The 24271-nt window shown below is 38.1% G+C and overlaps 1 protein-coding gene across 6 annotated transcripts in view; it reads left to right on the plus strand.

The window, feature by feature from the left end:
• The window catches only part of Gpc5 (glypican 5), a 1275996-nt gene that overhangs the window by 35148 nt on the left and 1216577 nt on the right, over positions 1 to 24271 (plus strand). For all 6 annotated transcript variants that reach the window (XM_063246926.1, XM_063246927.1, XM_063246929.1 and 3 more), the window contains exon 2: positions 20520 to 20681. In XM_063246926.1, coding sequence (XP_063102996.1) covers positions 20520 to 20681 — 162 coding nt within the window. The remainder of the gene's footprint in view (positions 1 to 20519; positions 20682 to 24271) is intronic.

The raw sequence follows: 24271 nt of genomic DNA on the forward strand, positions 1-24271 counted from the left end.
GGTAGAAGGTGTGTCTCTCTCTTCCCCATTTAGCACCTTGCTGTTTGTGGTGGCCATGAATGATGGCCCTGCCATATCACCCTGCCTTGGAGCCAGCTGAGTGTGGACTGAAACCTCCAAGAAGTGTAAGAAATAAACCTTTCCTTCTCTAATTTTGGGCATCAGGTATTTTGTCTCAGCCATGAATAAAAAGTAACTAAGAAAATATAATGCATCATAATTCGTGTCTGTCTCCTTCTCCTCCCCCCACCCTTCTTGCCCTTACTTCAATTTCCCTTCTTTTTTTCCTTGTGAATCCTTTCCCCTTCTTTCTCTCCTCTCATCTCATATTTACTTTCCCATTTGAAAAAGTTTTTCCTACTTTCTAATATCTATCCCTCCATTTTACTGTTTATTTATACTTTGGGTTTCTCACATAAGAGAAGCAGTGTGATATTTAAATTTGTGTGTCTGATTCATTTCATTTAACAGTGTAGTCTCGAGGTTTATTCATTTCCCTAAAATGCCTCAAGCTTTTCCTTCTTTATGGTAGAATAGTGCTCCACTGTATACAAATAACACATTTTCTTTATCCATTCGTCTGTCGATGGTCATAGGAGCCAATTCCAAGATTTAGCTATTATAAATTGTGCTACTACAAACATAGGTATGTGTGTAACACTGTGACAGGATGATTAACTTTTTCAGGAGGATACTTACAAGGAGAATAGCTATGTCAAATGAAACATCTAGATTTAGTTTTTGAGGGTTCTCTGTGCTACTTTCTGATAAAGTGACTGAACAGCATGCCAAGAACCAGAGCACCCAATGCAAGGTCGACCTGAGGGGTTTTAATCAAAGGAAGCAGAAGTGGCGCTCTACCCAGCAGACCAGAGCAAGGCGCCCATGGCAGGGCTGAGCAGGGTTTTTATCGACAGTTAAAACGAGGAGCAGACATTGTTTCGGTCATGGGCTGAGAGCTGTGGGTGGCTCTTATACTTTCTGTGTAACATGTCTTTCTCTGGAGGAGATTGGCAGTGGGGCTCTCCTTTACAGGGATATTTCCTTGTTCTTGTGGTTAGGCTCTTCTAATGTGGCATCCGACCTTTAGTCCCTGTGTTTGAACTTTTTCAATAGTGGGAGGGCTGGTTACTGTTAGCCAAATCTATCACTTTCCATAGTAGTTGAACCAGTTTATACTCTCTTCAGCAGTGGAGAAGAGCTTCTTTCTCTACCTCAGCCTCACCAGAATTTATTATTGGTTTATTTCTTGATGGTAGCCATTCTTTGGTTATTTCATTTTGGCCTGAGTTAATGTTTGCTAGTTGTAAGATAGCACAACCATACTGTAAGTAGAACTTATATTGTTTCTTGGACATCCAATGTTTATTTCTATTTTAAGATAGGGAATTTGGACAGTGATTAAAAGGATCTTATGGATCTCTCAATTAGTATTTGACATTTTGAAAAAAACTATGAAGGGAAATGAAATGATTTGTTCTGCTGTTACCATGGAGGTATTATCATTGTGTTTGGCTAGAGTTCTTTATATTGCAGGTGATAGAAGAACCCATGGTCTTCACGTTGAGACAGCAGGTGGTGATGACCTGTGCAGGCCTCACATTCTTACACATTGAAATTCAGTTATGGCACAAGGCTCTCCTGTTTCAGTCTCAGTAAATTTCCATGTGCGTGCATGTGCCTGTGTGTGTGCCTGTGCTTCTGTGCACGCAACTGGCTTTTTCTGAAACAATTGTTGTGCTGACAGGATGGAATACTGTGAGTTAGCTGATCAGTTACCCTTATGTAGACATCAGTCTCATCTAACTTGCATGTATGTGAGGAAGAGCTAGGACTTTCAGGGAAATTCCAGGACAGGGAATCTATGGGCTCTCAGCAGATTTGTTGCCCTTGCTAGACCCATGAGCTTAAATACATAGATTTTAAATTTTATGTGCACAGTGTTATCCATTTGAGTCAGTTAAAGTTTTTCTACCATAATCATTTCACAAATCTCTGTCAGTCTCAAATCATATGGCAAAACGGTATTCTCACCAATGTATTAGAGCAAGTTTACAGTAACCACCTTCTGTGAATTCCAACATTCTCTTTTCATTGGTGAGCATTTGGTGTATCGTAACATGTAACTTCTTCTCAGGTTAACCTATATTTTATTTTGATCTCAGTGTAGTGGTACCGTGAACTTTTTCCTGTGCTTAATATCAATAAAGATGATGATGTATGTACTACTACTATGAAAATTCTGTAAGTTCAGTAGAGGAGATGAATGTTTTAAATAACAATAGAATGTATTTTATCAACCAGCACTACTATATAAAAATATTATTACTAGAAAATAAAGTATAGATACACAACAGAAAACAAATACATGACTTACCAAGTTAGTATACATCAAATACGCTTCTAACCGCCATCTACATTAAGAAGATGCTCTTTGTTAGCACTTCAGACCCCCTCGAGTCCCATCCTACTCACAAAATTCTTTTAAAAAATCACCATATTAAATTTTATAATTCTTTGTGTTTTTAAAAATAGTTTTTACACTCCAATATGTTGTCCTTCTTAACTTTTTTTGTGTTTTCTGTGTGTATCTTTTCCTTTTGATGGTGATACAAAGAGACACCTGGTGAGATGCCCTCTTAACAGTGTGTACTTGCCATCACAGTATTCTTGATGACAGGTATAGTGCTGTGCAGGAGATCTCTGGAACTTTTGCATCTTGCCTGACTCCTTTGATAAACTTTTTGGTCTCTGTATTACTTGTGTGCTTACAGTGCAGAATGAAAATGTTCTAAAGTACCTAAATTGGCAAATAGGTTCAGAGACTATATTGAATTCATATATCTAATGGCAAAATACTGTATTAGTGGTATTTGGAAGACTTAATGACTTTAAGATGACTATGGAAGACATTTAATGTTTGACTCTTTTTTGGTCTGATTTTAGCAGTAGTTGTTGCTTAATGTCTATATGTGTACTGATCCATTTTGGATTAATAAATGATATTTAAATTTTATTATTTCTCTTATTATAAAGAGAGACTTCACTTATCTATAATGTGTTTATTTGTATGGTTTATATATGAAAAACACCATAGTTGCTTCTTCCTTAGTATTTACCAATTTTCAGAGCAATTGATCTCTTTTTCTTTAATTTTCTGAAGGTGGAAAGCTCAAACATTATTACATCTTGTGAATTTAAGTATGTTTGATTGGTTGTGTTTCATTTCAGTGGCTATTGAAGTTCAGGTTGTTCCATGTTTGGCTACTGGGTGTCCTTTGAAGTTGGCTGATTGTGTTTCTCCAAAACTCTTACGTTAAAATTCTGATCCCCAAAGTGACTATAACTTGAGTAATTGATATTTTAGAGGGTAATTAAGGTTCAGTGAGCTTGTGAGGGAAGGGGCCTTAATCCAATGTAATCATTGTCCTTATAAGGAATGGAAAGGGCACCAGGAGTAAGGTGATGGAGACAGGGAAAGGTTGACCACCTGTAATCCAGGAAGAGACCAGTGCAGCTGAACCTTGATCTTGGACCTCCAGTCTCCACAAATGTGTGAAAATAAATTTATTTCATTTAAGCTACCAATGTGTGATATTTTTAAAATATGAGCTCTAGCAGAAATCATGTAGCCCTTGAATTCTCTATATAGGACTCTTGTAGCTATATGATAGTTCCTTTGCTATCTGGTGGGTAAGGCATTACAGCATCTGTCACCATATGTATTTCCTTTCTCAAATCTACAAGCATTGATTATTTCTGGAGAGAACTTATATTTTAATACCATAACCTGGGTACAAAGGATGGCGTTTTTGATTTGTTTCATTGGTTCTTGGCATTTTCAGGGGAGCACTTTTTAAAGGTAAAATTCTTTATGACTTCACTGGAAATTTCAGTTCTAATTCAAGACTGCAAAGTTTTATGTAACCACATCTATATCTCCTTTCTCCCACATTAAAATTTTTGATTTGTAAGAATAATGGATAGAATTAGAGACTAGAATTTGAATGTTTCATAATTACTTACTTGAGTTTTCCGTATTATACTTAAACAGTTTCAGAATAATAAGAAATACAGTCTTGTGTCCTTCTAACCCTTTTTCCAGGAGCATACATCATTTGTACCTGACTTCAATATTTGTTGTTATTGTCTTTCAAATCCTGTCATTCTTTTAAAAACTTTTTCAATTATAATACTTTTGTATAATTAGCTCTTGTATTTCTTCTAGTTGAATCTTCAAGTAGTATAACTGAATTTTTTATCTGATTTTGTTTTGAAGTGTGTCTTTCTATCGTCTTTTCGTTTCTCTTTTCCTTACTCTTTTTGTTTTGACTCCATGTCAGAGTTGATTCCATTACTTTTTATTGTTTGTTTTGCTAAGTTATTCTTTTTCTGAATGTTTTGATTGGAGCAGGCTTCAGAATAGCTTTCCTAACTTTATGGAGCTAATCGTTCTGTTGCTTTTGTGTAGCTGCTTATTTTTTGATATTTCCTGGATTTATACCCCTTTGATCTACACTTTTTCTTTTTGCAGGTGTGAGTTCCCTTTTCTGTTGAAAGGTAATTCCATTTCCAGAATTTTCTTTTCTGTGCTTGGGTTCTGTTCCAGAAAGGAGCCTTACTGGCTTAGATTCAGAATTTATTGGACAGATTGATCTTGTTCCCTCATTCATTTCTGTTATGGTCCATCCCATCCAATGACAGGGCAGAGCTCTTCTGGCTCAGCTGCAGGTCTGCAGCACTTTCCTGTACCTTGTTTGCCCCTTGGGGTCTTCTGTTGTCAGGTTGTTTAGACCTGTTTCCATTGCTTCCTTCTTCTTACTTCCCACACCCTGACAGTAGGAAGATTTTATGGCTGTTGCTAGTTTGTGTCATTCTGTTAATATTTTGAAGTTTGTAGGGAGGGCATGCTGTGTTGTTTTGTTGTGGTTGTTGATTTTTGATGTGTTGTCAAACTCTGTCTGGTTTTGTCTAGGATTTGGAAATAGCAAAAATCATGCAGTGCCACCATCTTTCCACAGTGCTTCCCAATGTTCACATCTTAATACATGGGACAAATAAAGAAGCAAGTTGTTTCTTATGCTGCTGAGTGCAAAAGAACACATTAAATAACATTGCTGCTTCTGGTTAGGAATCCAGAAAAGCACCCCCAGTTCTAGTCGAAGACTCCTTTATTAAGAGCTATTTTATTTTTAATTTTGTTTTGTATTTATTATTTCCTTCAGAGTTTACCTTTATTGTTCAGAAACCCGACAGCTGATCTGGAGCTTGAATATTCTTGCTGCTTGATAGCATTCTGGGATTATTCCATGTTCTTTGTAGCCAGGCTTTGAAATCTTCTGAGACTTTCTCTTGGTACTGTGTAGTATTTGTTTGGGTTGTGTCCACCTTTGTTTTCTTGTGATGCCTGTTTTATTTACAATGGGGGAGCTGTAGTATGGACTTTTTATCAGGAAGCATCTTCTTATGCTCTTTGTACATACAGTGTGAATAACATGTAAGATGTGGTCTTTTCCCTGAGGATTTCATTTAGTTCATCTTCTTTGTGTCTTGGACTGATCTAGGAAGAAAGGAAATGCTTTTTATTTTTTGTTAACTCTTTGCCTCCTGTATTGGAATTTTAGTTCTAAGTTATTTAAACTCATAGGGGATACTGATCAAAATATTTTGCTGATTGGAAAAAGTTGATACTTTATCTTTACAGTGTTAGAGCTCTGATTCAGTTTGAATAAGTTTTATGCTGTCATTACAAACTTCTAAGATTCTAAATGAAAGTCTGAATTAATCAGGGTAGATAGTCATCAACTTGAGGTATGTATTTTTATCAAGTGTTCTAAATTGCTATACCTGCTTGCCAGAGTTGTTAAGAGTTAGTGTTTTCCCCTCAGCATTATGTGTAGCATAGCAATAGAAGGAATTTATAAAAATAGGACAAGAGGCAAATGTCAACTCATATTTTATATGTATATTATATATATTATTTTATATTTTGTATGTTTTATATTTTAATTTTGAAAAAATCCCCTAATTTTGAATAAATTCTCTTGAGTGATTCCTAACCCAAAATTTATTCTCTTGCAACTTTCCATAGAGATATCTTCTTTCAAAACAGGAATAAGAAATGTCTAGTTATTTTTAAAATGAACTATTTATAGATTTAAGGTAGGCAAAGAACTTATCTTGGGAATTTACTTCTTTCCATAAAAGGGTTTTGGCCCAGATGGGACACTGTAGCCAGAAAAGACCTCAGCCGGAATCAGGTAGCTCCTATCTCCCCCACCCCTAGAGATTTACCTATAACTCTATATCCCCCCACCCTTTGGAATCTGCCCCTAGCGCCAAATGTGTGCCAATGAAATACCTGTGCATCTCTAATGGCCTTAGGGCACTGCCCTAAGCTTAGGCTACTTATATTCCCCCACTCCACATGTCCGCAAGAGAGATCACCAGACTTCAGCGGCTGGGGTGCCAGTTATCTCTCTCCGTGTTCTCAGAATAAAGGCCTCTTTTTGTTTTATACTTCTCATCTTTTGGAAATACATTTCATCTTTTGAAAATAATCCTATCATTTGGTGCTGTGACTCAATCGGCAGGTGATTGACTCCTGGAACATACACCCAGTTGAGTCCCCAGCCGATTCACGAACCAGATAGCATCCTGGCTTAATTCTGCACTTTTTCTTCTCCCGAGACGCATTTCACTTGCCGCCGGCTGCCTCCATGTACCACCAAACAGATTGATTTCAGGTGAGCATGCTCCGGGAAACTCATGGCACTGGGCCCGGCCCCAGTGGACTGTTTCTCCCCTGTTTGTGTGGGTCTCTGGCATTTTCACGTCCTTAGGATAGCCCTGAGCAGGGTTTTTTCTGGGATAGCCTGTGTCCACACTAAAATCTCTCATGTTCTTTGGGTTCTGATAGCCCAAAGCAGAGATTTTTGGACCGTCCACACTGAAAAAATCCCTTGCTTCCCTTAGAAGCCTCGAGCTTTCACCAGGAAAACTGCTACTGACCTCATGCAAACTCCACTCGTAAATTTCTCAGTGACAACTAGAATATACGAGTTTTTGGAACCTTAGCCCTGCCGTGTCGGCGCCACAGAATCAGTGATGGCTTATTCTCTGGACCACGTTTTTTTTTCTTGCCTGAAGCAGTCATGGGAAACATATTTCCTAACTCCCAAAAACACCTTTACAATGCTTAATTTCCAATTTATGTACTCTAAAAATTAAAAGTACCATAAAAACTAAACTATTAACTTTTTACTGCCAGGAAGTTTGGCCCACGTACCCACTCCTCGGCAAGTGTTGGCCCAGGGAAGGAACATTTGATGTCTCCATCCTCCAAACACTGTATGATTTTTGCCGAGCCAGTGACAGGGTGATAGAGCTGCTGTACGTAGAGGCATTCCTAGTTCTGAGAACATGCCCCTCTCTCATTAAGTCCTGTAATCCCACACGAATACTCTTGGCTAGCTCCACCGTGACCTAATCTGTTTCATCCTGTCCCCAGGATATGCTTGAAGATGTCCCTCCAATTTTTCTTCTCGGCCCCTACAGCCCCCCACGTATCCCCAAATTGATTCCCCATCCTTATCTTGCCCCCCACTACCGTCCCCCTTCCCCGCCCCTAGTCCCTCTGCACCAAAATTACCTCTCACTGTGCGATCCTCTCTCCCTCCACCTTCTGTGATACGGGCCTCTCCCAACAGCTCTGCTCTGCCCTCTAACACTTTCTGGCCACCTGCCCCACCACACTGGATCGCGTTCGTTGTGCCCTTCCGGCAAGCAGCGTGATTTTTCCAGCTTGCGCCGGGAACAGTCGCCATGTGGCAGCTCTCCACCACGCGACAGGGTGCCACCATGTTCAGGGGGTTGCTGTGTTGATGGGGCGCCACCATGTTCAGGGGGTTGCCGTGGTGACGGGGCACCACCATGTTCAGGTGGGTCACATGGCGATGATAGGGTACCATGGCTACAGGGTGCCACCATGTTTGTTCCAGTCTCATGGTCAATGGGCGCCCCCTTGTGGCTCCTCTTGTGAACAGCAACAGCTGCCTTGTTGCGCTCCACATCACGGATGCTGACAACAATAATCCTCTCGCTGCAAGGCATACAGTGAGATGCCATCTGCCTGTATTTTGTCGTCTCAGAGTGAGTGGCAGCCGGTCTATAGCCGCTCTTCAGGTAATCACTCACACTCGTCTACCGGGCGGATAGCTGCTCAATGGTACTCTCCTCCACATTCTTCTCCTCAGGCTCTGCTACCGCTTCGAGAACAAGCTGGCCCAGAGGGGCTGGTCAATATCCATGTACTGTTCTCCCTTTCTGATCTATCTCAGATTACCCATAAATTAGGTAGCTTTTCTGTTGACCCACAAAATTATATCAGGCAATTTGAATTTATTACTAATTGTTATGATTTACATTTTAAGGATGTTTATGTGATTTTAAATATCACCCCTAGCTCACAAGAGCGAAATCAGCTGTGGCAGGCAGCTTGAGAAGAAGCTGATCACAGGCATAGGGCAAACACCATTGAAAACAACCCTGGGCCTGTAGCTGTGCCAGACCAAGATCCTGACTGGAACTATCAGAATGGACAAGGTTCAAAAAATTACATAAGATGATTGAGTGTCTGACTGTGGGCCTTAACAAGATTGCTCACAAACATATGAATTATAACAAGCTTTTAGAACAGGTCCAGGAGGCTAACGAAAACCCAGCTGTGTTTTTAAATCAGCTTCGGGAAACCTTAATTAAATATACTAATATAAACCCAGACCCTCATGAAGGGATGATTGTTGTTAACTCTTACTTTATTTCACAGTCTGCTCCTGATATTCGTGCAAAATTACAAAAGGTTGAACATGACCCTCACACTCCACAAGGGGATCTACTTAAATTAGCCTTCTGTATCTTCAACAATAGAGATAAGATTCAAAAAGGAAAAGCAAGCTCAAAAATTAAAGTTTGCTAAATATCAGTCTGACCTCTTAGCAGTGGCACTTGGAGCTCCCAAGACAAAGAATCCACAACAAGGTGTGGCTGCCCAAGTCCCGCCCGGACCGTGCTTCAAATGCAGCAAGCAAGGACATTGGGCAAAAGACTGCCCTAACCATGGTATTCCTCTTGGGCCCTGCCCGTACGTAACATTAAAGGGCATTGGAAGAGCGATTGTCCTAGATGCCAGTGAGCGGCTAGGCCATCCTCTAATCCCTCACCCTCACAGGAGACTTCGTCAATGCCAGATTCGTCGCTGACTGACCTGCTCGGACTTGCTGCAGAAGATTGATGGGGCTCGGGGCTCACAGCCCCCACTTCGGTAACCTTGTTGGAGCCCCAAGTCTCTCTGGAGGTCTCAGGCAAAATAATATCTTTGCTTGTGGATACGGGGGCGACTTATAGAGTACTTCCTGAATTTTCAGGACCCTGTAATAAGTCATTGATTTCTGTTGTTGGTGTTGACGGCCAGCCGAATCAACCTTTGCAGACTGGGCCTATCCCATGTAGATTCCAGACTCTTTTCTATACCCATAGCTTCCTAGTAATCCCAGTATGTCCCACACCCCTTTTAGGTAGAGACCTTCTTCAAAAGCTTAATTTTTCCTTCACTTTCTCTCTACCCACAGCCCTAATCCTCCAAACAGCCACACAATGCGTTGCAAAGCCATTCCCCCCTCTTCCTCCTCCTCTGGTTGACCCCATGGTTTGGGACACATCCAATCCCACTCTGGCTGCACATGCTATGCCTGTTTTAATCCGTCTCAAGGATCCCTCAATTTTTCCCTGCGTTCCCCAATACCCCATAGCTCCCCAACATTTAAGGGGACTTAAACCCATAATTAAGCGGCTTTTAGACAGTGGTTTTCTTAAACCTACCCATTCACCCCACAATACTCCCATTCTCCTGGTACTCAAGCTTGATGGGTCCTATCGCCTGGTACAGGCCTTAGGGTAATTAACAGTGCTATTACCCCAACTCACCCAGTGGTGCCAAATCCTTATACCATGCTCTCTCATATCCCTCCCTCCACTACTCACTTTACAGTTATAGATCTTAAAGATGTCTTGTTCACTATCCCCCTACACCCTGATTGCCAGAACCTCTTTGCGTTTACATGGACTGACCCAGACACTCTCAGGTCTCAACAACTTATGTGGACAGTGCTCCCCCAAGGGTTCAGAGATAGTCCCCACTTCTTTAGTCAGGTCTTGCTACTGACCTCACAGAACTTGATCTCAAACCTAGTGTTCTTCTTCAATACATAGACGACCTCCTATTATATGTTCTCCATCCCTTATGTTAGCCATACAGCACTCAGCCAGTCTTCTTAATTTCCTTGCTAGTCGTGGATACAGGGTCTCTCCTGCTAAAGCCCAGATAGCCTCCCCAAAAGTCAAATACCTTGGGCTCGCTCTCACCCCCACCACTCGCTCCATCACCTCAGATCCTAAGGCAATTCTTCGTGATCTCCAGGTGCCCATAACTAAGCAGCAGGTTACATCTATCCTAGGTCTAGCTAATTTCTTTCGATCTCTGGATTCCTAACTTTGGAGCCCTAGCTCAATCCCTCTACAAGGCCTCTAAGGGTCCCTTATCAGAACCCCTGGACCCTACTAGGCCCATACATGCCTACTTTCAAAAATTAAAAGAGGCTCTCCTAAAAGCTCCAGCTCTTACCCTTCCTGATCCCACCCAATCTTTCATCCTATACACTACTTGTCAGGGCCACAATGCTGTAGGTGTACTAGGACACAAAAAAGAACCTTCTTTTCAAGCAGTAGCTTACTTGTCAAAACAGATCACACAGTAAAAGGATGGGCTCCTTGTCTCCAAGCTCTTGCAGCTGCAGCCCTCCTGACACAGGAAGCTAAAAAGTTTACATTAGGATAATCTATTACAGTGCACTCACCTCATCACCTACATGACCTTATCTCACATAAGGTGCTCCCTGCCCTGATGACCCCTTCTCGCCTTCAACAGGTACACTTAGCTCTCTCTCAAGACCCTTGGATCTCTATTGCAACTAGTGGTCCTCTTAATATAGCCACCTTACTTCCCACCATCCTCACCATGACTGTATTGAGTTTTTACAGACGACTCTCACCCCTTTCCCTCACATTAGTAGCACAGCTCTCTCTTTGGCCTTTGACACATGGTTCATAGATGGCAGTTCAACAAACACAGACAACCAAAAAAAGGCAGGATACGCAATAGTTAACCAGTCAAAAGTTATAGAGGCAAATCCACTGCCACCTGGAACCTCTTCCCAGAGGGCAGAACTTATTGCCCTTATACTAGCAAAAGGCAAGATTATAAATATATACGCTGACTCAAAGTATACATTTAGCATTTTACACTCTCATGCCTCTTATCTGTCAAGAATGGGGTTTTATTACCACTCAGGGAACCCCCATCATTAATGCTCCCTTATCCTTAAACTTCTAGAGGCAACCCAACTTCCAAAGGAGGCAGCAGTTATTCATTGTAGAGGACACCAAAACTCTACAGATCCTATTGCTCAAGGCAATGCCTTTGCAGATTCACAAGCCACGTTAGCTGCACAAGGGCCCTGCCCTTCTCATCTTCTCCTGTTAGTCCCAAACAGTCTACCTCAGCCTAATTATTCACCAGAGCAGTTACAGCTACTTCATAAACCAGGTTACACACAAAACACTCAGGGATGGATTTTTCAGGGATCTAAACTTGTTCTCCCACATCAACAGGCCTCAGACATCATCACTGACTTACACAACTGTTTTAATATAGGATCACAGGCCCTATACAAACTCTTAGCCCCAATAGTCACACACCCTTCTCTAAAAGCTATCATTCTTAAGATTACTCACGCCTGTGATATCTGTGCCAGAACTTCTCCTCAGGGATGCATGGCACCCCTCTTCCTTTCCTACCCATCAGTTTTGGGGATACACCCCTGGTCAGGACTGGTAGGTAGATTTTAGACACATGCCCGCCACAAGACTCTCACATATCTTCTCATCTTTGTACCTTTTCAGGATGGATAGAAGCCTTTCCCACAACCAGGGAAACTGCTGATGTAGTTACCAAAATCATATTACAAGAAATCATTCCAAGGTTTGATCTACCTCAGAGTATCCAGCAAGATAATGGTCTCGCCTTTATTTCTCAGATCACTCAACAGGTATCCTCAAGTTTACACATCACCTGGCACCTACACATCCCATACCATCCACAATCCTCAGAAAAAGTAGAAAAGGCAAATGGCTCCATAAACACACACCTTACAAAACTCACTTTAGAACTACACCAACCTTGGCCTCCACTTTTGCCCTTAGCCTTAGCCAAGCTCAGGGCACTTCCCCGGGCTCCTACTTTCTTAAGTCCTTTTGAACTTATGTATGGCAGGCCATTCTTACTCCATAACCTTCCTACTCCCCAAAATCTCCCTCCCCTGACTGATTATGTCCCAGTCCTCTCCTTCCTCTGACACCTGTTGTGACAACATGCTGATCTCTGCCTTCCACAACCCTCTGGAGAGGCCCAACCAGATCCTCCCATATCCCTAGGAGATCTAATTTATCTCAAATGTTCTAAATCCACAGGACCACAACCAAGGTGGAGTGGCCCCTATCTGGTCTCTTTGATGACCCCTACAGCGGTCAAAGTTGCTGGACTCCCATCTTGGTTTCACATCACTCAGGCTAAGAGGTGCCCTCCCAGCCCTAAATCTGATCGTTCTGACTGGTCATCTCATCTTCTGTCGCCCACCCATCTCCGTTTTACGAAGGCCTCACAGCCACAGTTAACAGCAGGCTAAGTCATGTTTTGTTATCCAATTTGGTTCCTAATCTTTTACGTTCTATTAATGATCATTTTTACAGCAGGACTCTTGACAGTCTTTCCTAGAGACTCCCACAAGATCATCTTCATAATGTTCTCTGTGATAACTGTCGTTCTTTCTACCCTCAGCTCTCTGGTTAAGTGTGATATCCCTAAAAGCCTAAGCCCTTACCTTCCCTATACTGGTACAGCCACCGCCTCCCCTACTCCCCCTATTTTTTCCAGTTCAACTCCTCGACCGGAGACAAGTTTTACATACCTACCCTCCTAACTTTTATGCTTTCAGATGGGGGAGTAATCACCTCTCATAATTTTACTCCTTCTAACCTCTCACTTATTTTTCAGAATTCTACCCCACCGTGATAATGATCCTACCTCAACGTCATCCTGATAAAATAACATGTCTAAATCAAAGGCACCTTTCCCTCTACCTCACCTGGGTCCTTAAATGTGACAGTGCCATGTCTCTTCATAACCTCATGTCTCTTTGTTTTTCCAGTCTGACATACATGCATTCACCAGTGAGGTTGTCCTGGCTAAAACACCTGGCATCAGCATCTACCTGGGCATCAACCATCATCCCGTCGACTCCCCTAGGCTCCAGTACTGTACCCCCTGCCAGCAGGAAGTAGTTAGAGAAATCTTCGCCCCTTTTCATAATAATCATAAGATGGGATATGAAAGGGTTTTGGCCAGATTGGACACTGTAGCCAGAAAAGACCTCAGCCAGAATCAGGGAGCTCCTGTATCCCCCGCCCCTAGAGATTTACCTATAACTCTATATCCCCCCACCCTTTGGAATCTGCCCCTGGTGCCAAACGTGTGCCAATGAAATACCTGTGCATCTCTAATGGCCTTAGGGTACTGCCCTAAGTTTAGGCTACTTATATCTCCCCATACCACATGTCCGTGAGAGAGATTGCTGGACTTCAGCGGCCAGGGTGCCAGTCATCTCTCTCTGTGTTCTCAGAATAAAGGCCTCTTTTTGTTTTATACTTCTTATCTTTTGGAAATACTTTTCATCTTTTGGAAATAATCCTATCATTCCAAACTTTTTATGACACCCTGTTTATGACACTGAGCAGTATTTATCCTCTTTATATCTATATTTCCTCAAGCATAAAATATGGCAGTAATGGTAGATATAATGCAAGATTGTTATAAAGATTAAAATAAATAATACATTATTGAGTATTTGACATACTCTGTAGCAGCCCAAGCAATTAGGATATAATAACTTAACACCACTCTTACACTTGGAGCTTAATAATGGTGGGAGAACTAATTGATTGATAATTGCATAAAAATTGCAACCATGATAAGTACAGTGGAGAAATGTGTGATTTTTCCAAGAGTATGTTATAGGGGTTTGAGTTGTTTGGAAGGTTGTGGCAAATTTCCCTTGAAAGGAATGAGTAAAGATCTAAGAAGAAAGGATAAGAGTAAACTAAGGTAAAAGGGGGTGTTTCCTGAAGGTATGGGTGAGCATGTCTAGGACAAGAGTGACCCAGAAAGAGGGCAGCACAGTAGAAATAGTTACAAGGAGCTTGGTGAATATGAGGACCAAAAGCAAGACTAGAGCATAAAAGAAAGAGTGCAGAGGTCTATATTATTAGAGATTAGGCTGGAGAAAGAGGAAGAGAGGGAAGGAGGGAAGAGCATAGTTTCAGGAAACATTTATATGCCATGCTTAGGAACATGATCTAGTGAAGTAGTATTAGAAATTAGAATTCCAGAGATACACTTTCTGGGATCTATTGTCATTATTGTTATTTTAAAATTCCCTTGTAGTCATTCCTACATTAAACAGATTCATATACTTCAATATTTACTCATTGCTTCTTTTCCCCAAACTTTTATTATTGTGCTTCGCTGAATGCCAATTCTCCAATCCTTTCATTTAGGAATAAAGCTGAGATGATAGCTTTGTTTTCTTTCAATCAGTTTTACTATTTGAAGTAGGATTTTCTTTTGTATAATGTTAGATAAGATAAATGCAAAACAATTGCCAACTTGTTACCTACTGTGACATTTATAATTGTATTATGCTTCTTAGCTTTTGTAAAATGCTCAAATGCTGTCTTTTGTGGCCTAATTTAAACAAACTAAAGGAAGAATTATTAGAAATCCTGGTGTCTTGTGTTGACAGGTGGCTCAGAGTGATTTCAAATATTTTCATCTTATCTAAAGCCAGCTTTTGGAGATGTTAAGACCTGTGATGGACTCTGTATGATCAAAGAGGAGGAGTTGGAAAGGTGCATGTTGTGTGTATGTATCTTTGTATGTGTGCGCACTGTGTGTGTATTCTTTTTTATTTTAAAGAGAAAAAACAAGCATCAAGAAGCAAACAAAAATCAATAACAATAGCAACAACAACAACAAATCAATAGCAATGTAGGATTTCAAAGGAAGATGATAGGAATTTAACAATGATTGTTAGATTGCATGTTGTTATCTTCAAAATAGTTGCTCAGATTACCAGATATAAGCATGCAAAATTGATCAAACAATGTAATTTCCCTTTGAGAAGTTTCTTTCCCTTTTACTCTATTGTAACTTTTGGATCTTTTTTAATCTTTCAGCCTTTTATAGTAGTAAGACACTATGGTGTTTATACATGCAAGTCTGACTTATTTCACTTTTGAGTATGGTTTCTGTTTGCATCCATTTACTATAAAAGCCTTGAGTTTCATTCTGTATGGCTCGGTAATCCTCCATTGCATAAAAATATCACATCTCTTCTATCATTGCTGAGTTGTTGGGCATTTGGCTATTACAAATTGTGAAGCTATAAACAAGGATAGATATATATTGCTGTAGTATGTTTTCAGTTCTTCTGGGAAATACCCAGAAGGGGAATAGCTGGCTTGAATGGAACCTCCAATGTTAGTTTTTTGCGGAATTTGCACACTGATTTCTACTTCCACCTACAATGAAGAAGAATTCCTTTTGCCCCATCAGCATTTGTTATTGGTTGGTTTCTTGATGGCAGCTATTCCTTCTGGAGTGTGATGATATCTCAGTGTTGTTTTAATTTGCGTTTCCCGAATGATGTTGAATATTGCTTCATGGTTTATTTGCCATTTGTACTTTTTCACCTGAGAAATGTGTATTCATCTCAGATACCCATTTTTGGATGGGACCTTTTAATTTGGGGGGCCTGATGCTTTTCAATTCATTATGTGTTCTAGATAAAGGTCCTTTGAAGAACAGTTGATAAAAATCTTTCCCCAATTTATGTGTTTTATTTTCACTCTACTGGTGATTTCTTTCTATGTGCAAAAACTTTTTTAATAGGATGAGATCCCAGTTGTTGATTCTTTGAAGTATTTCTGATGCAGTTTGGCTTTTGTTCATGAACTCTTTGCCTACCATACGTCCTTGAGATTTTTACCTACTTTGTCTTCCAGTAGAGTTAGTATTTGTGTCTTAACATTGAGATCTTTGACCCATTTTTACTTTAGTTTAGTTCATGATGATAGGTGTAGTTTAAATCTTCATCACGTGGAAAGCCAGTTTTTCCAATACCATTTATTAAAGAGGCTATATTTCTTCCAATGAACATGTTTGGTCCCTTTGTCAAGTATAAGGTGGCTAAGTGCATTTATAGTTGTATCTGTATCTTCTGTTCTGTTCCATTGATTCTCAGGTCTGTTTTTTTGGCAGTACTACATTGATTTTATCATAGCAGCTTTGTAATATAATTTTAAGTCTGGAATTGTGATGCCTCCTGTCTTGCCTTTGTTGCCCAGGATTGCTTTTGCTATCTAGGTCCCTTACGACTCCATACGAATTTTAGAGATGTTTTCTCTAGATCTGTGAGGTATGCTAATGTTATTTTGATCAGGAAGGACTGTATTAAATCAGTATAACAGTTTTGGGAATATGGCTATTTTCACAGTTTTGGTTCTTCCTATTAATGAACTTTCAGTTTTCCGAATTCCTTTTCGATTCTTTTTTTAGAGTACTGTAACTTTCAATGCATGAATCTTTTACTTCCTTTGTTAGTTAGATTGATTGCCAAGTACTTGATTTTTTTTTTTTTATATTATTGTGAAGGGTATGGTTTCCCTAATTTCTCAGTGAGTTTGTTGTTTGTGTACAGGAATGCTCTTGACTGGTGAGTGTTGACTTTGTACTCAGCTATGCTGCTGAATTAAGTTTAGAAGTCTTTTGATGGAATATTTGGGGTTTTCTATGTAGAGGATCATGTCATCTGCAAATAATGATAATTTAACTTTTCCTTTCCTATCTTTATTCCTTTTATTTCTCTCTTTTGTCTAATTGCTGTGGCTAATGTTTCTAGAACTACATTGAATAGGAATGATGATAGTGAACATCCTTGTCTTGTTCCTGACTTTAGAGTGAAAGCTTTCCATTTTTGTCCATTTAGTATGATATTGGCTGTTGGTTTATCATAGATGGCTTTTATCAGATCGAGGTAAAGACTATCTATTCTGATTTACTCTAAGATTTTTACCGTGAAACAGTGTTGGACTTTATCAAAGTTTTTTATGCATCTATTGAGAAGATCTTGTGATTTTTGTCTTTGGCTTTATTGATGTGTGGTATATAACATTTATTGATTAGTGTATGCTGTACCATCCCTGCTTTCCTGTGATGAATCCCATTTTCTCATGGTGTATAATCTTCTTGATGACTTGCTGCATTGTGTTTTTTAACATTTTATTGAGTATTTTTGCTTCTGTGTTTGTTAGGGAGATTAGCCTGTAGTTCTCCTTTTTGGTTGGATCTTACTCTGGTTTTGGTATCAGGGTAATACTTGCCTCCAGAAATGAGTTTGAGAAAATTGCTTCCCTTTCAATTTCATTAAAGACTTTGAGGACTTTTGACATTAAATATTTTCTAAATTTCTTGTGGAATTCAGTGTGAATCCATCAGGACCTGGGCTTTTCTTTATTAGCAAGTTTTAAATTACATTTTCAATTTCATTAAGTGATATTGGGTTATTCAAAATCCTTATATATTTTTGATCTAGTTTTGGTAATTCATATGTTTCTAGGACTCTATCTCTTTCTTCTGTGTTTTCCATCCTATGAAATGATACATTTTCAAGGTAGGTATTGATGATCTTCTGAATTTCCACAGGATTTGTAGTGATTTCACCTTTTTCAATTATTGCGTTCTTTTCTCATTTTGATGAAGCTGGCTGGAGGTTTAACAATTTCATTTATTCTTTCAAAGAATCAACTTTTTGATTCATTAAGTCTTTGTATTGTTTTCTTAGTCTCAATTGCATTAATTTCTGTTCTGATCTTTATAATTTCCTCCCTTCTTTGGGCTTTGAGCTTGACTTGCTCTTATTTTTCTGGAAGCTTCAGGTATAGCTTTCGATTGTTTGTGCTCTTTCTGTTTTCATGATGTGAAAATTCACTGATATAAATTTTCCTCTTAAGCCTGCTTTCATTACGTTTAATTTCCAATTTTATTGCATGGGCTGATTTCACTTCCTTTGTATTTACTTAAGCATGTTCTATGGGCTAGTATATGATGCATTTTAGAGAAGGTTCCATATTCAGTTGAGAATAATATATTCTGATATTGTTCGGTAAAACACTCTGTAGAGTCTACTAAGTCCATTTGTTGATAGGTTTGTTTCATTTCTGTTCTTTTCTGATTTTTTGTTTTATTGACTTGACTCTGTGACAGTGGTGTATTAAGGTCCTCCATTATACCTGTGTTGTTGCTTATGTTTTGTTCATGTCTATTAATATTTTGTCTTGTATAGTTGGGTCTTCCTGTAGTTGGTGCATATATATTTATGATTGTTATTTCTTCCTCTTGAATTTTCCCCTAACAAGGATGTAATGACCTTCTTTCTCCCTTAATCATTCTTGTTTTGAAGCTCATGTTGTCTGCCCAACAGGATAGTTAACTCTGCTTTTTCCTGGGTTCTTGTTGAATGGCGTATTGTTTCCATCCTTTGACTTTCAATCTATGAAATTTCTTTTTGAATTAGACCAGTTTCTTGTGTACTGAATATTGTTGGATCTTGTTTTTTGGTCCATTCTGCCAGGCTGTTCTTTTAATTGGTGAATTAAGGCCATTTACATTTATGGTACTAACCTGATATGTCTTGGCTTGTCTTTGTCATGTTATTTTTCTGCTCTTATTTGCCTGCTTTTCCTCTCTGTTTAATTTCTTGCCCTAGTTTCTTGGTAGTTTCTTTCCTAGTTTCTTGGTAGTTTCTTTCTGTTGTTACTTGATTTGTAGTCATTTTTGTCTCTGTCTAGAATATCTTTTAGTACCCTTTGTAGTGTTAGATTGGTGGTCATGAATAGCATTAATTTTCTTTGTTGTGGATGTATCTTATTTCCCAATGATTTTGAAAGACATTTTTGTAGGGTACCTAAGTTTGGGTTGGAAGTTGTTTTCTTTCAGGACTTGAAATTTTCACTACAAGATGTTCTTGCCTTAGAGTTTGTGTTAAGTTGACCTTAATTCTGATGGGCTTTTCCTTATAGATGATCTGTCTCTTTTCTTTAATAGCTCTTCATATTCTGTTCTTGTGCTGAATTTCTGGGATCTTTATCATTAAATGTCTGAGTATAGATGTATTTTGGTTATGGCTAATTTGAGATCTGTATGCCTCACTTGTTTGTGTGTCAGATTCTTTTTGCATGTGGGGCAAATTTTCTATTACTTTTGCAAATAGTTTTTTTTTTTTTTCTTATGTTGTTTTTGTTGGCTCCTTTCATTGACTCCCATTATTTTTATACTATTTTTCTTTGCTTCCTCTTGTAGCCGTTGAATTGTTGTTTCCTGGTATTTTGTTATTTTCAAGAGTTTTTTCCTCTCATGGTCACTAACTGCGATCCTGTCTTCAAGGTCTGATAGTCTATTTGCAGTTTCTTTCAAGTGGTTTTGCTAGCTTTCAGTGGGAATGTTGATTTCTTAGATGTCTGCTTGAATCTCTCATATGCATTCTATTTGTTTCCTATATTGATCATTCATGATTTCCATTATCTTCCTATTATTGTCTGTTTTCTTATGTATCTCTTGTAGATTTGCTGAGCATTTTATTTATAAGTGATATTTCTTTTTTAATCTGAGAGATTATTTCTGATCTAATTTCCTCTATAGATTCATGGCTTTGTTTCTTTACTTCAGTTGCTATCATTTCAGAAATTTCAGGTGTGTCTCCCCATTTTCTTCTTTCTGTAACTGATGGATTTGTTCTGGGTGGCCTGGAGGCCTGAGATTGCATTTTGCTTCTTCGTTTTGTCATTTTCTAGGTTTCAGTGATGGTAGAGAGGCAAAAGGAATCACATATTATACTTTTGTTTGGATAAAAATTAGCTTATGTGGCAGTTGTAAAACTCTCCGTACACCAAGGGCCATAACTTTTGAATGGAATAGCGGTATTAGACCATGCTTGTCAGGAGGATTATATATCTACACAGTTTTGTATAGTCTTGGCATTCACACCATGGTGATTCATCAGAGGTTTTCTTTTGGCATTAAATAATGGAACAAAAAGTAGTTTACAATATTTTGTTTATGGTTGTATTAATCCATGATGGGGATATTTTCTTGTATCAAATGTGCTGGTAAGCCAATTTCTCCCATAGAACACAAGCTTCCTCATCTACAGGATTGGTAAGGCCTAGCATGTAGCATGTAGTATTTGTTAAGTGGATTCTAAATCATTCTAAAACTATTTTATGTGTTCCAGGACCTGATCTTCAGGTTTGTATATCCAAAAAAGCAACATGTTGCACCAGAAAGATGGAGGAGAGATACCAAGTTGCAGCCCGCCAGGATCTGCAGCAGGTGCTTCAGACATCTAGCTCTACATTAAAGCTGCTCATATCTCGAAATGCTGCCACTTTTCAAGGTAAATGTATAAAAGCTAACATCTAGCTTTGAGTTGGTAATTCTGTGGGATATCAATACTGGGAACTTGGCTAGGTTTATTTCCTTATATTTGCATAGTATGCTAGTAAAACATGAAGTCTTATCTTTTTAAAACATTATAACTTGTTTTTGAGTGTTCCTGAACATGTAATTGAGTTGGAGTAATGAATCTTAAATTATTGAAATGGGTCTTAATCCTAAGAGGCTTTTTCCAGGTTCCTTGCTATGATCCACAGTTTTATATTAGTGAGAGCAGTCAGAATTATTAGATCTTATGAAAAGAATTCTGTAGTATAAAATCACATTGTCTTAAACTAGATTTATTTTTCAAAATACAATTTAAATAAATATTTGTCTAAGTTTTTTCTCTCAGTTTATTGTGGTTTTCATGAAAATACCAGTTCAGTGCATCACAGTGCAGACAAATCTGATACATACTAAAGTGGGAAATATTAACTGGATCTTTCAGGGTCAGCTAAGACCAGAACTCAACCTTAACTCAAACAATATGCTTAGAAATAAAATGAATAAGTTATAAAATTATAAGGCATACTGAAAAATACATGATCTTTGTCTTATGTTAATCATCTTCTATAAAATTTCTTATTGCTGAAATAAAATACCTTTATTTCTTTTCCCCATTATAAAGCATTAGCTATTCTGCATATGACTAGCATGAAAACATCTGCTTTTCAAACAGATATATTGCTTTTGTTCAACACAGAATATAATTTCTGTTAGTTTTCCTTTTTAATAAACATGTTAATGTCAGTCTATTTAAATAAATTGATTTATGTATATAAGACAAAACATTAATTTTTAAAACTATACTTATATTAAATAAAATTTAATACAATTTAATGAAGTTTAAGTTGATTAAAATGTGTATCATGATAAATCGATTTTTAGGTAGAATCTAATGATAGATTATAAAGTGTTATTAATTTAACTATTTTTTAGTGCTTTAGATCACAACTTTATTTTTAAGATTTAAAAAAAATTTTTTGGTACCAAGGATCGAACTCATGACCTCATGCTTGTCAGGCAGGTGCTTGTGCCACTGAGCTAAGTCCCTGGCCACAACTTTATTTTTATTATGGAATTTGCTCATGTGAAATTGTTGGAGGAAAATTTATTGATATGGATTTTAAACATTTGTGACTTGAACTGGCCAGATGAAAAAGAGTTAGCCACTAAATGAAGTTTGTGATGATTATTTCGCATGACGCTGATAGTATGTCCAATATACAGAATACTTTCCAGAGGTTACCAGCAGGTAATAGCAAAGACTCCAACAGGGAGTCTGCAGTTGTTGGCTTTGTACCTAAAGTGGTAAACTAGACTTAAGGGGAGAAAACATGTTTTCTTGAGTTTGAAAGAATTACTGAAGACATTTGAACAGGAGAAATTCCTTATGATTTTTTACCTTTTAATATCAAAACTGAATCTCTCCAAATAAGAATAAGTGGCTGAAGAGCGTTACAATTCCAATGTCCTCTTTCTGAGCAGTATCTAAACACATGGCTGAGAGACAGTGTCAGCAGTCAACAGCTGCGCCTCACAGGCTCCAATATTTTCATCTGTCTTCAAAGCTACTGTGTCAGACTCTTCACATGTTCTTGGATAAGTCAGTGAAGATAAAGAACTTTAAATCCAAAAGCTTGGGGGACATGAAATATTTATAATCTTAAGATGGATTGAGGCTACTAATGTTTTGGTGATATTGGTAAATGTTAATTGATTATCATTTTATTAGCAGGAATTCATTAAGATCTGGGATTGTCTCTGTTTGCCTGAGGGTTTGGTAATTTCATGCAGTTATTTTCTGTTTAGTAAATTGTACCTGCTGTGTTTGAGTTTTGCTGTGCATTTAGAAATTAATTATGAATATTAAAAAGAAATATTCTTAAATGTGAATTGTCATAATGTTACCATTTTCTTGCTTTAAGGAATGTAAAGTTTTTATTTAAGAATTTGAACAAGAAGACATATGTAGAAAACTTTTTCTGGAAGACTCATTTTACAGAAATAAATTATCTTCCAAGAAAATGAGCTTTTAATTTAATGAAAAAAAGTAGCTTTACACTTGTTTTAATGAACAAGAAGTATATATATATATATATATATATATATATATATATATATGCTAAAGGCCATATTGAAAGATCACATTTGCAGTATTATGACTAAGCAGACTAGTTTATCAGTAAATTCTGTTCATCCAGTTCCTATGCATTCAGATTCTCTGAAAAAATTCACTATTTTTATAAGGTGAAAAAAGCCTACATATTTTATTGGAAAATTTAGTTTGCTGGAGAGAAACGTAATAGAGGAATCAATTCACTTCTCTGTAGATGTAAATATATTTGCTACATTTTTAATTTTAGATATTTAAGTATTTCATTTATGTTTCTTCAATACTGGTAATCTTTTTTGAAGTGGTATGCTGGATTATGAATGATGCTGAACTAGGAAGGAGTTTGACCTTTTCTCTCCTGGGTCTAGGGAACCCATGGATGTTTTTAGAGCATTCCTCAAATATGGTCAATGGGGATGGTGACTGGGTCTGTGGACTTAGTGGATTGCACAGCACTGCCGCATAGAGGATGGAAGTTCAGTGACACATTGGTGCTAGAGGAAGCCATGCTGGCACCTGGTGCTGCGAGATTTCTATGGTTATCAGTGTATAGTTCACACACAGCTCTGGATTCTACCACCTGGCTACATATTGTATAGGCTAGAATTAGCTTCTAGAATAAGCTTATATTTTTTTCTTAAAAGAACTTATTAAATCTTGTTTCAGTGACATGTCCTTAAAAACAAGTAGCTATAAACAACAACAACAACAAATCTGTAGTTTCCGGACCATAATTAGGACTGGAATTGTTTTTATTTTTTAAGGCATTCAGTCATGCAGTATTTTATCATGCAGTTCCTAAAAGGAACAGGCTGCTATCCTTGTGTCTGTGATTTATAAATAAGTGGTGTAGCTTTCAGAGAGGAGCGCTGGCCTTGTCACAGGGCAGATAATAACTGTTCTTCTTTTGCAGGGCTTAATAATGCTCATGAATAAAGTGGCACAGGCTGGGATGATGTCAGAGTCTGTTTCCCTTCAGTCGTTTTGCTATGAATACAAGATTGCTTTCCCTGAAAATAATTTAGAAATTTTTAGAATAAATGTTTTACTTATTTATAAAGTCTGATGTGACTCCTGAAGAATTAGGGCAGATTGAAGGAATATTTCACCTGTGAAAAGCACCTCATCTAGTTTTCAAATTTAAATCTCCACTGAAGACAATAGGGTTTGGATTTTTAAGCTTTTATTTTTATGAAAATTTTTATTTTATTGTAGTACAAGTACATATTAAAAAGAAAATATAAAAATGTTGTTCTATAAAGGTAAAATTTTATAACAAAATAAGAGAATAACACCATCTCTCTCAATAAAATTAAAGTAGGTTTTAGAATATATCATTGAAAGCTTGCTTTTTGTTTAAGCATTGGGAGATAGATTAAGAAGTTATATCATTCCTTATGGATATATCTTTTCCTGTGTACCTTACTTTTGAA

This window comes from Cavia porcellus, unplaced genomic scaffold, assembly GCF_034190915.1.
Source record: "Cavia porcellus strain 051 isolate PalLab524CR breed Dunkin Hartley unplaced genomic scaffold, mCavPor4.1 scaffold_4, whole genome shotgun sequence".
Taxonomy (NCBI): Eukaryota; Metazoa; Chordata; class Mammalia; order Rodentia; family Caviidae; genus Cavia; species Cavia porcellus.